The sequence below is a fragment of the Dicentrarchus labrax genome, unplaced genomic scaffold, assembly GCF_905237075.1.
Source record: "Dicentrarchus labrax unplaced genomic scaffold, dlabrax2021, whole genome shotgun sequence".
Taxonomy (NCBI): Eukaryota; Metazoa; Chordata; class Actinopteri; family Moronidae; genus Dicentrarchus; species Dicentrarchus labrax.
In genome coordinates, this window is record NW_026136703.1 from 4,681,239 (window position 1) to 4,696,703 (window position 15,465).

Here is a 15,465-nt window from a genome sequence, read left to right on the forward strand (position 1 = left end):
CGAGGTGGATATCACCCACAATGCATTTCATTTAACTCCCCCGCTCCTCCCCCGCCCCTCTTTTCCTCCGCGCTCCAAGTGGCCGCCGTGCAACGTATGCTGTTACGTCATACCAAGGGCTGAGGGTAAGTGAACGAAACGCAGCCATAGCCTCCGTAAAGTCCATCTATTCAATTCCACATTATTGAAAAGGCAAGGGCATTAGTGAAGAGCATTATCCCGCTTCTACCATGGTCACTTGCCAAAGATATTTTTATATTTACATTTTCATCTGTTTTTCTATCAAAACCTAAAGTGTTTTATAAGCCATAACTCAGTTTCCCTGGTAATACCTGAGGTCATTCCTAATACCTGGGAGAATCATTACCATCCCATATCGTTCTAATGCAATGGAAACATTCACCAGTCCAGTAGGGTGTACTGTGGCAGAGGAAGAGCGGGTCGTCCCCTAATCGGAAGGTTGTTGGTTTGATCCCCGGCTCCTTCTGCCACGTGTCGAAGTATCCTTGAGCAAGATACTGAACCCCGAATTGCTCCCGATGCACAGCATCGGTGTGTGAATGTGTATGAATGAGTTAGTTTCTGTTTGATGGGCTTTAACATCGCTGAGTAAATGTGTGTGAAAGGGTGAATGTGCCACGTAGTGTAAACGGCTTTGAGTGGTCGGAAGACTAGAAAGGCGCTATACAAGTACAGGTCCATTTACCATTTACCATAAATAGGAAAAACCATAGGTACGACTTGGCAACGGGAGATATTTCTAGGCAAGGACGAAATTTTGATTTCAGAGGTGGGGGGGACAAGTATTTCTAATAAAACTCTTTCAGTTCACTGTGTTTTCTAGTAGTTCTTCTAGTTTTCTATTGCTACTTTTAAGTTTACTGTTCCCTTTTTTGGTTTGACTTTGGTTGTAAAGCATGTAGCAAAACATTATCACCCAATTCTGTTTCACCTTGTTAGTCAACTTCACTCCAACTCAGTACCACCAATTTTACACTTATTTTTGGAATATATGGTAAACAGACCTCATTTACATAGAACCACCCAGTGGTGGGCAGGTCAAACTGGCAGGAATATCACAGGTGGGGAGAAATTGAATAAAATGTCCATAATTCAGTGTAAGTAGTCAAGTAATCAATTTAATTTGAAATGAGTGTAAGTGTAATTAAGTCCCACTGTACCAAATACTGGTTGCAGTTCCACCAGAGTTCCACTGGGGGCGACCGCCCATGAGTGCAGAATGAATGGGAGCAGATTGAGCTAGACGGCTAAATTTGTCTCTTTCACCTGATTGTCATTGAGAAATCTCAGATTTGATTGTAGTTTTTGCAAGTTCAACATGGGTTATAGGTCGAAAGTTGAATGAACGAGTACTTATGTCCTCTCGATTTTTTACAGGACGAGTTGTTGTTGCCCATAACACGCTAGCATTCTGCTAATGAACGCTGATTGGTCAGTGAAGGACTGATTACGACCAGAGATCCCGCTTGATGGCATCGTGGCATGACCAAAACGGCCTTTTGAGAAAGTGTAGGGGACATGTCCTCTGTGTCCCTCTCCACAAAATTACGTCCGTGTTTCTAGGTCCCTCCGCTCATAGAACGCTTTGGCTCAGCTACGAGCCAGAGTGCTAACATTCAAAGTCAATAACATTGTGTACAAACAGTGAATATAATTTTACAGTATGTTAGGAGGGGGAACTACAAACGTTATTTTTGTTATACAGCATTCTGGTGTATAATGAACACAATTCCTTTATTCCTTGATTACTTGTTAAAGGAGACATTATTGTCTTATTATTTGTACATTTCTGTGCCCTTAGTGGGCAAAAATGAAATTCCATCACTTTGAAACTGTTAATCCCTCCACACATTCCATTAAGGTCAGAGGCCATTTTATGAAAAAATCTTACAGAAATTCACCATTGAATGAATAATTAATCTGTGGTCCGTGTACGATGATAGTTTGAGGCTTGTATAAGAATGATATATAATTTTATTTTAGTTTTGTGTCTTTTGTAGGGTTACAATAAACTTTTGTCCCTTCCAGCTGATTGATTATTGTCTTCTTCACAATCATTTACTGAGGGGAGGGTTTGGGTCACAGGTGTTTTTTATATATAGCAGGTCTAGACTGTACTCCTGTAAAATGATCACATACACAGTACACTGTGAACAAGCAACTACATGCAGTAAAAGATGCAGTTTATCACTAATTACAGAATATGTATTTCATGTACACACATTTGACTTATCTCTGTAATGAGCAAAACCTGTTTTATTGAATGACAACAGTTTCAGTGTATTGTAATGTACAACAACTAAAACCAGTTCAGTCAGACAACTCACGTTTGAAATTTGATTTAGAAAGTAATGTTTATTACAGCAGTATAGCATATTTAGGTTTTGGCGTCTAGGCTCCGACCTCATCATTCCCCGCAGATATGTTTACATAGAGATATTGGGGAGTGATGAGCAAATACCTTAAACCCCAAGCTGGAGCCTACAGGTGGATTCTGGGGTGGTGGTGGGGCTTACAGAGCAGCAGAAGCAATACGGATGCAGGGCAACAGCGGCATTGAAAGAGCAGAGGGAGAGCTGGGAAACTGTGTAGTTTAAATAGACCGCCAGATTGGAAGGGTGCGCTTGGTTAGTGATTATGGAGTGAGGCATGTCGTGTGTATAACAGCGCAGCTCGAGTTGACTGCCTGAACTAGCTCACAGGCTTCGCTCCATTGAACTATCACAATATCACACTGAGGTCTTCAGACCCAGGGCCCTTTTAAACACTGTGTGTGCATCCTCAGCAAACATGTTGAGGAAACTATTCAGAGTTCTGTTGGTTGTGATCAAAGAGAGGGTCACTGCTGCTAAGATTCCAAATACTGGAATGAATCCGGACCCTTCCTCTGCTGCCATTGATGCAGCTGTGCTTACACATTGAGTAAGCAGCTTCATGATAAGAAATGGGGTTATTTTTGTTACAGCCAGTTGTGAACGGATGGCAGTTGTCAGATCCTTCAATGGCACACCTGTGCTACCAGCTAGACTCTTCAGTGACGAGCTATCAAGACCAAACCCGACTACGTATTTTGAGACAACTCCAACCATCAAAGCTACATCAACAGCAACAGAAAGCCCAGGGACTGGTACAGCTGCTACAGCTGCAGATAGAGTAGCAAAGTATTTTATTTTGGCCTGGAAAGCTTCTTTCTTCCTGTTGATGATCTCCAGGTTGATGTTGGGCATGGCCAACAGCAGAGCATTCCTCTGGTGTGCAGGAAGTTCTCCCTCTAGGGTCCTGTGTAACAGGGGAAAGTCATGCAGTTTGAGCTCAAAGCTGGACACCAGGAAGACTTGAGGAGACTCCACACCCTGTTGCTGAAGACCTGTGACACAAAAGGAATAAATGGTACGAAGATTACTTTTAGAAACTGGTGAAATAATTTAAATATTTAAATCACATGAATACCCAATCTGTTCTCATCTCAGGTTTGTCTTTGTCACGTCCCCTCAGCATTTCATACATATGCACAGGGTACCCTTTAGTATATGTACGAGCTGCAGAAAGCCTTTTGAACACAGTAAGCATTGTGAACTCTGTGTCACAGTTTGGTTTAGGCAACTGAACAACTTGACTGACTTTTAGGGAACAAAACTACTTTGTTGGGTGTGACAAGTCACATAACTTATGTAACTTATGTAAGTAAGTCCAGAGTTTAAGCCATCCACCCCCCCCCCACCACATGCAAATGTGGACTCTTTATACTATCTCACATGGACAAGTTTACATTGAAACCATGGAATAAATTTGCTGCTTTTGTTGTGAAATTCAGACGTCCACGTTATCTTATTGTTGCAAAGTCTTTTGGATTGAACTGTGAGAAGGAGGCTTGCAAGTTTAGTTTAATGATGAAAATCCAGTTATTACAATTATTATAAATGATTCCATAAGACCCTTACCTTGAATGCAGTTTTCCTTGATTTGTGTGATCGTCTTTTTCTCATCAAACTCCCTCTTACTTCTTTTCTCAGCTCGTAAATCGTTGTCAATCTTTGAGCGAACAAAGTAGAATTTTTTCCCCATCTTCTGAATCTCCTGAGCGAGTTTCACATCATTCTCTCTGAAGCAAGTGTCTGAGATGATGATGAAGAAGTCAAACTTCTCAAATTCAACAAGCTCCAGGTATTTGTTCGCTGGAAACTCGGTGGTACCAACACCAGGAAGATCCCACAGAGTAACATTGGGGTACTTTGGATGGGGGTATGGTGTAACCTCTGAGGTGGTTTCATCAGTAGGGGCAGCTTCCTCATCACTGTTGTCTATGCCTCTAAAGGCATTGACAAAGGTGGATTTACCAGAGCTACCCTTTCCTGTGACGGCAATATTTAGTGGATAATTCTTCTTCTTGTCCAAATACTCCTGGATCTTTGCAACAGCTAACGCTTGATTGTTGTTTTGTAGAGCTTTTTTAATTTCTTCAGTGAATTCAGAATCCAGTGGATTATCCATGGTGATCCTTGAAGGCTGGAGGAAATGAGAAGTTAAAAAAGTCACTATCGTCTTTTGGGGAATAGTAGAAAATGCAATCATACAATGATCTAACACCTTGAACAAAACAATATGGCAGTGATGTGGTAATATAGTGACACATTCAATGACATCCAGTGACAACTAGATCTAATATAATACACATACATAACAATGCTCATTGCCAGAACACATTACAACCCAGCATGGAAAATAAATACTTGAGATCACATTATTCTATGAGAATGTATGTACTGTAAAATGTATGTAAATAAATTAGATTTGTTACAATCCCACAAAGAAATGTTTTATTTTAGCCATCAAAAATGTATTCTCTGTAAATGTAATAATCTCTTTCAGTCAGATTTGTTCATTAGCCCTCTCTCACATTGCCTCCTTTGTACACTCACTCACTGTCTCTCTTTCTCAACATCCCTTCTTTTTCACTGCACACTGGCTCTACCTGAAACATCATCAGCCTTCAGTGTGCTGTAATTCTAGCCAATCTGTGGATTAATTTTAGTTGCTCAAATTAAATTATTATTATTACTATTTGTGTGAAAATAGTTTCTCTACAAAATGCAATTCATTCATTCATGGGTTTGCAAAAAATATTTTTCTGTGCGTACAATGTGCCATCCAATTCCTAAGGTACAGACAAAAGCTGTTACAAACAGTCATGGTAAACGCAGGAGAGAAAAGTGACCTCAGCTCTCTGTTTCATGTCCAGAGTGGGCTGTTTATTATACAGTAAATATCAGAAGCTACTTACACAGAACTCTTCCTGAGCTTGAAACAAATGAGACTGGAACTGAGAATGTGACTTACAATAAGTGTTGATTCAGCTACAAGGCAATCTTACTGCACATTCTGTGTCTCATTATCAAAGCCATAAAGAAGTAAATCCAGTTCATCCGGTTTGTACCCTTCATAAACTGGCCAATGAAAATGCCCTGCAGTGAGTAACAGAGGATCTAGTATGACATCTCATGAGATCGAGGCAGTCACTGTTTTTAGAGCCAGGCACTGCAGTTGAAAAGCTTGGCTCTTAGTTTTCACTACAAACACTAACGTTTTGTAGAGAATTCAAATTTTCCATGTGATCATGATATTTAACACTACCTTGTGTCTTGTGTGTTGTTTGTCTTATGGTGTGCAATATGATAAGAATATAGTTTATTTATATATCTGAATGTGGTCTAAAAACTACAGGTAGCCTACAGTTTGATTTAACAGGGTGTACAGCTCTGTGACTTCCTGTATATTTTTTTAATGGTCTGAGTTTACTGCAGCTTCCTGCTGCTGTCGACAGATCTCATCCACTTTTCAAGCTATCTCCAGCTCAGACAGGCTTGCTGGGGGGTTTAGTCCAATCAGATCACAGCTCATTTCTACACAGCCTCTTAGAGCCAGGACTGCTATTTCACCTAGCCTCAGGTTGGTCCCGCCTACATTACTTAACCCTTTATTGTTTATATTTCAGACCTTTTCAACAAGAATTTATTATTGTTATTGGATTACTATTAATTTACTACTTTTGGGGTGTGGTTGATGACTATGATCCAGCAGTTGTGAATGCCTTCCTTTAAAACATCACACTGTAATGGGGGGAAAAGCATTTTGTACACCATTCTTGATGTTTGAGAGAAGATAAAAAAGATCAAATGAGAAATGGTTCATTTTCCTGTAAATTGTACCTCTATTAATTTGCCTTATTTAGTTTGCTATATTTTGTATGTACACACAGCATTACAACAAAATGTTATATTAATTGATTGATGAAGGAGGAGAGAATGATGTGTACATGCTGACACTGTTGGAGGAGAAAATGTATATTCATGCTCCAAAGCTGGATTCTGTGGTCTACAATCTGTAATAGTGCTGAGACTATTAGTGAATTCATTGATAAATAATAAATATTGATCCATAGAAATAATGGTTTAGCTCATTTATCAAGAAAAATGAAATATTATGCTGCTTTGTCACTAGTTTCAGATCTTTTGTAGATCAAACACTAACCTGTTTAATAAAAAAAAGTACTTCAGAATTACAGCAGTTCATCAAGACTTTCAAAATAAAACAAAACACCAGTGGAGTTTCTAATATTCTGTCCTTCACTGTGTAGATAGACATTAATGGTACACAGGCTCATACTGTTTGATTACTACATGTTTATTATGAATACACAAACTGTACAACATCATCATGAATCATAAAACATACAATGTGTAATGTGTAAGTAAAGTTTAAACATAAACACAGTAGACCTATATCTGAGCATTTTGTTCAGTTTAGATTATTATAAGATCTAAACTTTGAAGACCTGAACACAATCTATATACACAGAGCCTTCACTTTCTGCTAAACAGCCTCATCCTGCATTAAGCATAAAGTATGCAGTTAAAACAACAAATAGCTGATAGAAAAATAAGAAAAATATGTCAAAAAAAGAAGCCCATTACGTTTGTATGGTTGTTAAAAAATAAGAAAATCACAATACAGACAGACACTTACATGAAAAGTAAAAATGAAATTGCAGGAAATGTCTGATGTAATATTCACAGAAATAATCTGCCAATCTAAATTTCTTACTTAAATAAATGTCCTGCAGTTCTTGTGTTCACAAGTTTAGGTTTATTGTACAGTTTATCAGTTGTTCTCTACTGTTATTGTTATACATTGAATATAATATAAAATATCCATAATAGATGTCAGTTTACTCAATGATAGAAAATGGGTCCCTTAAGGAAAACAGTTGGGACCCCCTGGTCTAAGAGGATTTTAAGCTATAAAAAGTTTGTATTTGTTAGAGTAAATGACAGCTGCATGTATAGAGGCTATTGTATGGAGTGATCAGCTGCAACACGTATGATGCATGTTTGCTAAAATGAGCAGCTAGAATACAAAAGTATGATTTTGCTCTTTTGTACACTGCAGTTTTAAATGTGCATTAAATGCCATTGCCATTCACTTTACAATTTCACACTGAGGTGTTCAAACCCAGGACCCTTTTTAACACCCTCTCTGCATCCTCAGCAAGCATGTTGAGAAACATGTTGAGAGCTTCGTAGGTTGTGACAAAAGAGAGGCCCATTGCTGCTGGGATTCCTAATATTGGAATGTATCTGGACCCTTCCTCTGCTGCCATTAATGTAGCTGTATTTACACATTGAGCAAGCAGCTTCAGGATAAGATCAGACGTTATTTCTGTTGCAGCCAGTGGTGAAACAATGACAACCATCAGATCCTTCAATGGCACACCTGAGCTACGAGACAGTCTCTTCAGTGATGAGCTATCAAGACCAAACCCCACTATGTATTTTGTGACAACTCCAACCAGCAAAGCTACATCAACACCAACAGAAAGCCCAGGAACTGGTACAGCTGCTGCAGCTGCAGATAAAGTAGCCAAGTATTTTATTTTGGCCTGGAAAGCCTCTTTCTTCTTGTTGATGATCTCCAGGTTGATGTTGGGCATGGCCAACAACAGAGCATTCCTCTTGTGTGCAGGAAGTTCTCTCTCTAGGGTCTCATGTAGCAGATGGAAATCATACAGGTGGAGCTCAAAGCTGGACACCAGGAAGACTTGAGGAGAGTTCACTCCTTGATCTCGAAGACCTGTGTTACAAACAGTATAAGTCAATAAGATATATGAAATAAGACAACTTTTAAAATGTTAAATCTCGTATCAGTACTTCTCTTCTTTGTTCATTTCCCATCAGTGGTGTAATCTATACAGTTTTCTAATCAATCATTTACAACAAATAAATAACACACAAATAAATAACATTTTCAATAGTTTTAAATTGCTGTCATGAAATATCTTAAAATGCGTGGCAAGAGAATGCTTCTCACACCAAACTGCTTCAATTAAAATGTTCCCTAATTATGAGCAAATGTAAAATTTCTAAAATATCAATCAGGAGATAAGGAGCCATCTGATGGTCACAGAGTTGTCCTTGTTGTCAACTGATGGTTGATCTGTATTCTTTCAGGGTTTTTTCGCACTCTGGGGCAATAGCAGTTAATTTTAAACTGGAAGGATTAGAGGCAGACATTCATGAATAGTGTCAGCAGGGGGCATATCACAGCCAGACATGGTTTTATCAGAGGAGTGGGCATGGGGGTCAAAAAAGCACATGGTAGTCCTTATGTTTTTGACAACTTCAGACACATACTACTCATCAGCTGCAGAATTTGACCTTTAGTGTGTGTGGGTAAGTTACTGTGCTGAGATAAAGTGAGTGAGTGGACCAGGTTTATAAACTCAGCTTCAAATAAAAATGTGTTTACTATCTTGTTTTTCTGATTTATTTTAAATGATGAAATTCCAGTATTTAATCTCACAATTAATGTAAGTGACTTACCTTGAATGCAGTTTTTCTTGATTCGTGCAAGAGTCCTTTCTTCATTGAAATCCTTCTTTTTTCTCTGATGACGTAAATCGTTGTCAATCTTTGAGCGAACATAGTAGAATTTTTTTCCAATCTTCTGAATTTCCTGAGCAAGTTTCCAATCATTCTCTCTGAAGCGAGTATCTGAGATGATGATGAAGAAGTCGAACTTCTCAAATTCAACAAGCTCCAGGTACTTGTCAGCTGGAAACTTGGTGGAACCAATACCAGGAAGATCCCACAGAGTAACATTGGGGTACTTTGGATGGGGGTATGGTGTAACCTCTGAGATGGTTTCTACACAATCAGTAGGGGCAGCTTCCTCATCTTCACTGTCTATGCCTCTAAAGGCATTGACAAAAGTAGATTTACCAGAGCCTGTCTCTCCTGTGATGGCAATATTCAGTGGGATATTATTCTGCAGATCAAAATACTCCTGGATCTTTGCAACAGCTAAAGCTTGATTATTGTTTTGTAGAGCTTCTTTAATTGCTTCAATAAATTCAGAATACAGTTGATTATCCATGGTGATTCTTGAAAACTGGAGGAAACGATAAGTCAAAAAGTCATTATTGTCTTTTGGAGAATAGTAGAAAATGTAATCCTCCAATGATCTATCACCTTACACACAAAATATGACAGAATGCAAATGCACTATGTGGTAATACAGAGACACATCCAACTCCTATCATTATCAGCAGCAGTAACATGCACAGACTATGTTATAAGGGGGCTGGGTGAAGATCAAAAGCAGTACATTTATTCTGCACAGTCTATATCTGAGGTCATAACAGACCAGAACAGTCAGTTACACAGACTCCTCATGCACACCACTGATCATAAGAACCAATAGCAATAGAAATCTGACCAAACCCTCATCCACACTGTGCATCCTTGTAGATTTGTTTGTCTGTAGTTTTAGCACAGTGAAGTAACAGGGCAGTAATGCATCTACAACAGACATACAGCTGGGGGCGCTGTTATCATAGTGCATCACAGTAGACTATTCAGAGCTTTTGAGATGGCCTTCCAACAACTGAAGGTGGACATAACTTTGGTTGTTGAACATAGATTTGTTTTTTCTTCATGATGCTTTTAAATAAACAGAATTTAAGGTTGCCTATTTAGAGAAGGAAAGAGTCCCGCTGTCCCTCTAAGAAAGCAGTTGTGTTGTTACTGCAGTCAAACAGTATCTCCAGCTCAGACAGGCAGCTTGCTGGGGGGTTAGTCCAATCAGATCACAGCTCATTTGTACACAGCCTCTTAGAGCGAGGACTGCTATTTCACCTATCCTCAGGTTGGTCCCACCTACATCACTTAACACTTTACTGGTGGTATTTAAGATCTTTTCAATGAAAATGTATCATTGTTATTGGATGAAAAATATGATAGATCTCCCACTATTAATTTAATACTGTTGGGTTGTATTGATGACTACTTCGCAGCAGTTGTGAATGCCTTCCTTTAAAATATCACACTGTGATGCAGTATAACCTTAAATTAACCCAATCAGCTTGCATACTAAAGTGTTTACATTATTTCATCAGCACTATAAAATCAGAGCTCTTCCACAGAGGAAGGAAACATCTATTCTCATAGACAGTAATATTATAAGTTTAGTGGATCCTCTATATCTTAATGAGCCTGTTTTAGACAGAGAGAAGCAGCTTCCTCTTATGTTTCATTGAAATAAAAAGTAGACTTTGTTGAATGTTAGAGGCTACTCACCCTGAAGTCTGAATGTAGAAACAGATGAGAGAAGAGCAGATCACCCTATGAGTTACTGTGAGTTGTTCAGTTTCTTTACTTCTGTAAAAACAATAGAAGAGCTCATCAGAGCCCAGCCCTTTAGAGACTGAACAATGAAAATGTCCTGGGAGTGACAGACACCCATTGGTTATTAGTAAAGCAGGTGACTTACAAGAAACGTGCTGATTTACAAGAAGCCTGGAGGGTTAAAGTCACTAAGTGAAAGACACTTTAGCAGTGTCCTCTGCCTTACAGCTTTTTGAGATTCATTTTTAGTGTAAATCATTCCATCCTATTAAATAACATAACCTCATATGAATTGCTCACCCATGGTTGCTATTGCAAATGTTACCTCTCTTACAGTTTAGACCATATTTCTTCTTTCATGCTGTTTTTCAGTTATTATAAGTACTTGTGTTGGTTCAGAAACTTAATATTGTGAGCCTGTTTGTCCCCTTTTTGAAACATTGTGTGTGATATTTAATCTAAACAGAAGACTTGACCTGACGTTCTTGAATGGTTCTTTAATTAATAACAACATTAATAATTTCCTCTACAGAACAGTTAGACTAAATCCAATCTGTTATGAATTGCCGCTATACAAATACAATTGAATTGAAATTGAATTTAATTGAAATATTGATGTATTAAACGCTGATATATTTTTTTGAAAATGTTCAAAGACATATATAAATATCAATACCATATAGGCCTACATGCAAAACAAATACAAAAACAAGATACTCAGAAGGCAATATGAAAGAGTCACTAAGGCAAAACAATCCTCCAAAAAACAGTGACCTTCAAAAGCCTTGTTAAGTTAAATGTTACTGGTGAGTTTCTGGAAATTGAGATTTTATATATTAAAGTGAGGCGTCAAAAGTACACAGTGCCAACCAAGAATCTAGAAATAATAATCCAATAACATGTATGTCAGTATCAGCCACTCTGAGTGGTTCTATTTCATTTTGAATGTATCGGGTAAATAGAAAACACAGCTGTGCCTCATTGTCTGTCTAAGCAGCACAAAGGATATCAGTGTTATCACCACTGTTCTGACAGCAGTCATTAGTCTGTGCTTTCATTCAGCTATTTTAACTGTTGGAACTTTTTCTGTTGATCAATAAGCAGTGTCCCTATCCATATTCCATATTCATTCATTTTTCCTATCATGTGACCAACAGGTGGCTCTTTAAGAAAGTATTGAGTAGCAAAGTATTTTATTTTGGCCTGGAAAGCCTTTTTCTTCCTGTTGATGATCTCCAGGTTGATGTTGGACATGGCCAACAGCAGAGCATTACTCTTGTGTGCAGGAAGTTCTCTCTCTAGGGTCTCATGTAGCAGATGGAAATCATACAGGTGGAGCTCAAAGCTGGACACCAGGAAGACTTGAGGAGAGTTCACTCCTTGATCTCCAAGACCTGTGTTACAATGAGAGACAATTATATGATGATCAGATATATAAAATAAACTTAAATATAACATCATGTGCATATCTCATATCTGTACTTTTGTTTGTGATGTCAACAGTTTTTTAATCAACTATACATGGAAATCCCTCAAAAAAGGGATTTCCATGGAAAATCATGGAAATCATGGAAATCCCTCAAAACAGATTGGTAAACCAATTAAGATTATTTACATGTTACGTACATAGTTTTTTATTACTAGTTTATTTGATAGGGACACTGATCAAAAGAAAACAAATTAAAACTGAAAAGCTGAATGAATCCTCCTCCATTTCCTCCTTCTGTGTTTATATTTATATTTTGATGCCACACCATACACACTTTTCAATGAAAACTCACAAGCTCCACAATATAATGTGATCAAAGTTTTAAGGCTTTGTATTTTTAGTACAAAATAATATAACAATATTCAGTTCGACCTACTGGAAACAGGAAATAAGCCTTGTATGGCAATCATCATCTGATTTACATAAAACTTTCAGCGAGTTCTACATGTAAGGGATAATGCCCCACGAGGTGTCCATCATCAGGAATTAATAGACGACTTGGAAGCCAGAACCGTCCAACACACAGCCTCCGTAAAGTCCATCTATTCCTGATTATGGAAAAGGCAATTATCCCACTTATACCATGGTCACTTGCCAAAGATGTTTTTCTATCAAAACCTAAAGTTTTTTACAAGCCCTAACTCAGTTTCCCTGGTAATACCTGAGGTCATTCCTAATACCTGGAAGAATCATTACCATCCCATATGGTTCCAATGCAATGGAAACATTTACTACTCTAGTAAATAGGACAAACCTACAATTATGAATATAATTTTAGACCAGCTAGCTGTCAGCCATGTCATTGTCCCCGAATCTTCACGTGTACTGACGGGCTGCAGCCTGAAGTAGCGAGCTGAATAGCAGACTGGATGAGGGAGCAGTTCAGAGGGTAGGGTTTATGTGTTACAGTCTCCATCCTGTGGTGCTCAGAGGATGAGGCACTGAAGGACTACACTCAGTGTTGTCATATATATTTAGAGATATACACATTTTGTTTACATTCAATTCATTTCAGCCCATTCATTTAGAACAGTAAACAGACTGTTTCACTGGAACTACTTTGCAATTTGGGGTTCAGTATCTTGCTCAAGGATACTTTGACATGTGGCACCAGGAGCCGGGGATCGAATCAACAACCTTCCGATTAGTGAACGACCCGCTTTGCCTCTGCACCACAGCCACCAAGGAGACATTATTGTTTTATTATTTGTAAACTGTTGTGCTCTTAGTGGACAAAAATTAAATTACATCAAACTGTCTATGCCTCTAAAGGCATTGACAAAGGTGGATTTACAAGAGCTACACTCTCCTGTGATGGCAATATTCAGTGTGGTGTTATTTGCCTTCTCCGAACGCTCCTAGATCTTTCCAAGAGCTAAAGCTTGATTATTGTTTCGTAGAGCTTCTTTAATTTCTTCAGTGAATTCACAATCCAGTGGATTATCCATGGTGATCCTTAAAGACTGGAGGAAAACAAAGAAGTAAAAGATGGTCAACGAGACCTAATATAATATACATACATAACAATGCCTACGGTGGCCTACAATTATAATATTATTTAATATTATAATAATATTATAATTATTATAATATAATTAATAGTATTGCCATATATTATTATTATTATATATAACATTATAGAATATTATAATAATTATAATAATATTAATATTAATATTATAATATTAAATAATATTATAAAAGATGGTGGCCGTACAATGCTCATTGCCAGAACACATTACAACCCAACATGGAAAATAAATACTTGAGATCACATTATTCTATGAGAATGTATATACCTTGATTATTATAGAATCAGGTGTCTATGATAATAAATTAGATTTGTTACAATCCCACAAAGAACAAAAATGTATTCTCTGTAAATGTAATAATCTCTTTCAGTCAGATACGTTCATTTTCCCTCTCTCACATTGCCTCCTTTGTGTCTGTCTCTCTTTCTCAACATCCCTTCTTTTTCCCTCTACATGAAACATCATTAGCCTGCAGTGTGCTGTAATTCTAGCCAATATGTGGATTTATTCTAGTTGCTCCAATTAAATTATTATTATTACTATTTGTGTGAAAATAGTTTCTTTGCAAAATATAATTCATGTTTTTGCAGAAAATATTTTTCTGTGCTTACAATGAGGCATTCAATTCCTAAGGTATTATACCATAATGGACAAAAGCTGTTACATTGAACCAAACAGTCATGGTAAACGCAGGAGAGAAAAGTGACCTCAGCTCTCTCTTTCATGTCCAGAGTGGGCTGTTTATTATACAGTAAATATCAGAAGCTACTTACACAGAACTCTTCCTGAGCTTGAAACAGATGAGACTGGAACTGAGAATGTGACTTACAATAAGTGTTGATTCAGCTACAAGGCAATCTTACTGCACATTCTGTGTCTCATTATCAAAGCCATAAAGAAGTAAATCCAGTTCATCCGGTTTGTACCCTTCATAAACTGGCCAATGAAAATGCCCTGCAGTGAGTAACAGAGGATCTAGTATGACATCTCATGAGATCGAGGCAGTCACTGTTTTTAGAGCCAGGCACTGCAGTTGAAAAGCTTGGCTCTTAGTTTTCACTACAAACACTAACGTTTTGTAGAGAATTCAAATTTTCCATGTGATCATGATATTTAACACTACCTTGTGTCTTGTGTGTTGTTTGTCTTATGGTGTGCAATATGATAAGAATATAGTTTATTTATATATCTGAATGTGGTCTAAAAACTACAGGTAGCCTACAGTTTGATTTAACAGGGTGTACAGCTCTGTGACTTCCTGTATATTTTTTTAATGGTCTGAGTTTACTGCAGCTTCCTGCTGCTGTCGACAGATCTCATCCACTTTTCAAGCTATCTCCAGCTCAGACAGGCTTGCTGGGGGGTTTAGTCCAATCAGATCACAGCTCATTTCTACACAGCCTCTTAGAGCCAGGACTGCTATTTCACCTAGCCTCAGGTTGGTCCCGCCTACATTACTTAACCCTTTATTGTTTATATTTCAGACCTTTTCAACAAGAATTTATTATTGTTATTGGATTACTATTAATTTACTACTTTTGGGGTGTGGTTGATGACTATCATCCAGCAGTTGTGAATGCAATCTGTAATAGTGCTGAGACTATTAGTGAATTCATTGATTAATAATAAATATTGATTCATAGAAATAATGGTTTAGCTCATTTATCAAGAAAAATGAAATATTATGCTGCTTTGTCATCTTTTGTAGATCAAACACTAACCTGTTTAATAAAAAAAAGTACTT

The 15,465-nt window shown here is 37.8% G+C and overlaps 1 protein-coding gene across 5 annotated transcripts in view; it reads right to left on the reverse strand.

Moving 5' to 3' along the window:
- The window catches only part of LOC127359589 (interferon-inducible GTPase 5-like), a 113,341-nt gene that overhangs the window by 19,853 nt on the left and 78,023 nt on the right, over positions 1-15,465 (reverse strand). Inside the window, exons 1-3 of one of the 5 annotated variants that reach the window (XM_051393543.1) lie at positions 14,495-15,220; positions 3,963-4,527; positions 3,079-3,388 (exon numbers count right to left, since the gene is read on the reverse strand). In XM_051393543.1, coding sequence (XP_051249503.1) covers positions 3,079-3,388; positions 3,963-4,512 — 860 coding nt within the window. In that variant the 5' untranslated portion in view covers positions 4,513-4,527; positions 14,495-15,220. Of the gene's footprint in view, positions 1-2,468; positions 3,389-3,962; positions 4,528-6,686; positions 8,149-8,897; positions 9,466-10,652; positions 11,118-14,494; positions 15,221-15,465 lie in introns of those variants that run through there. The other 4 variants (XM_051393524.1, XM_051393518.1, XM_051393533.1 and 1 more) reach the window with 4 other exon arrangements.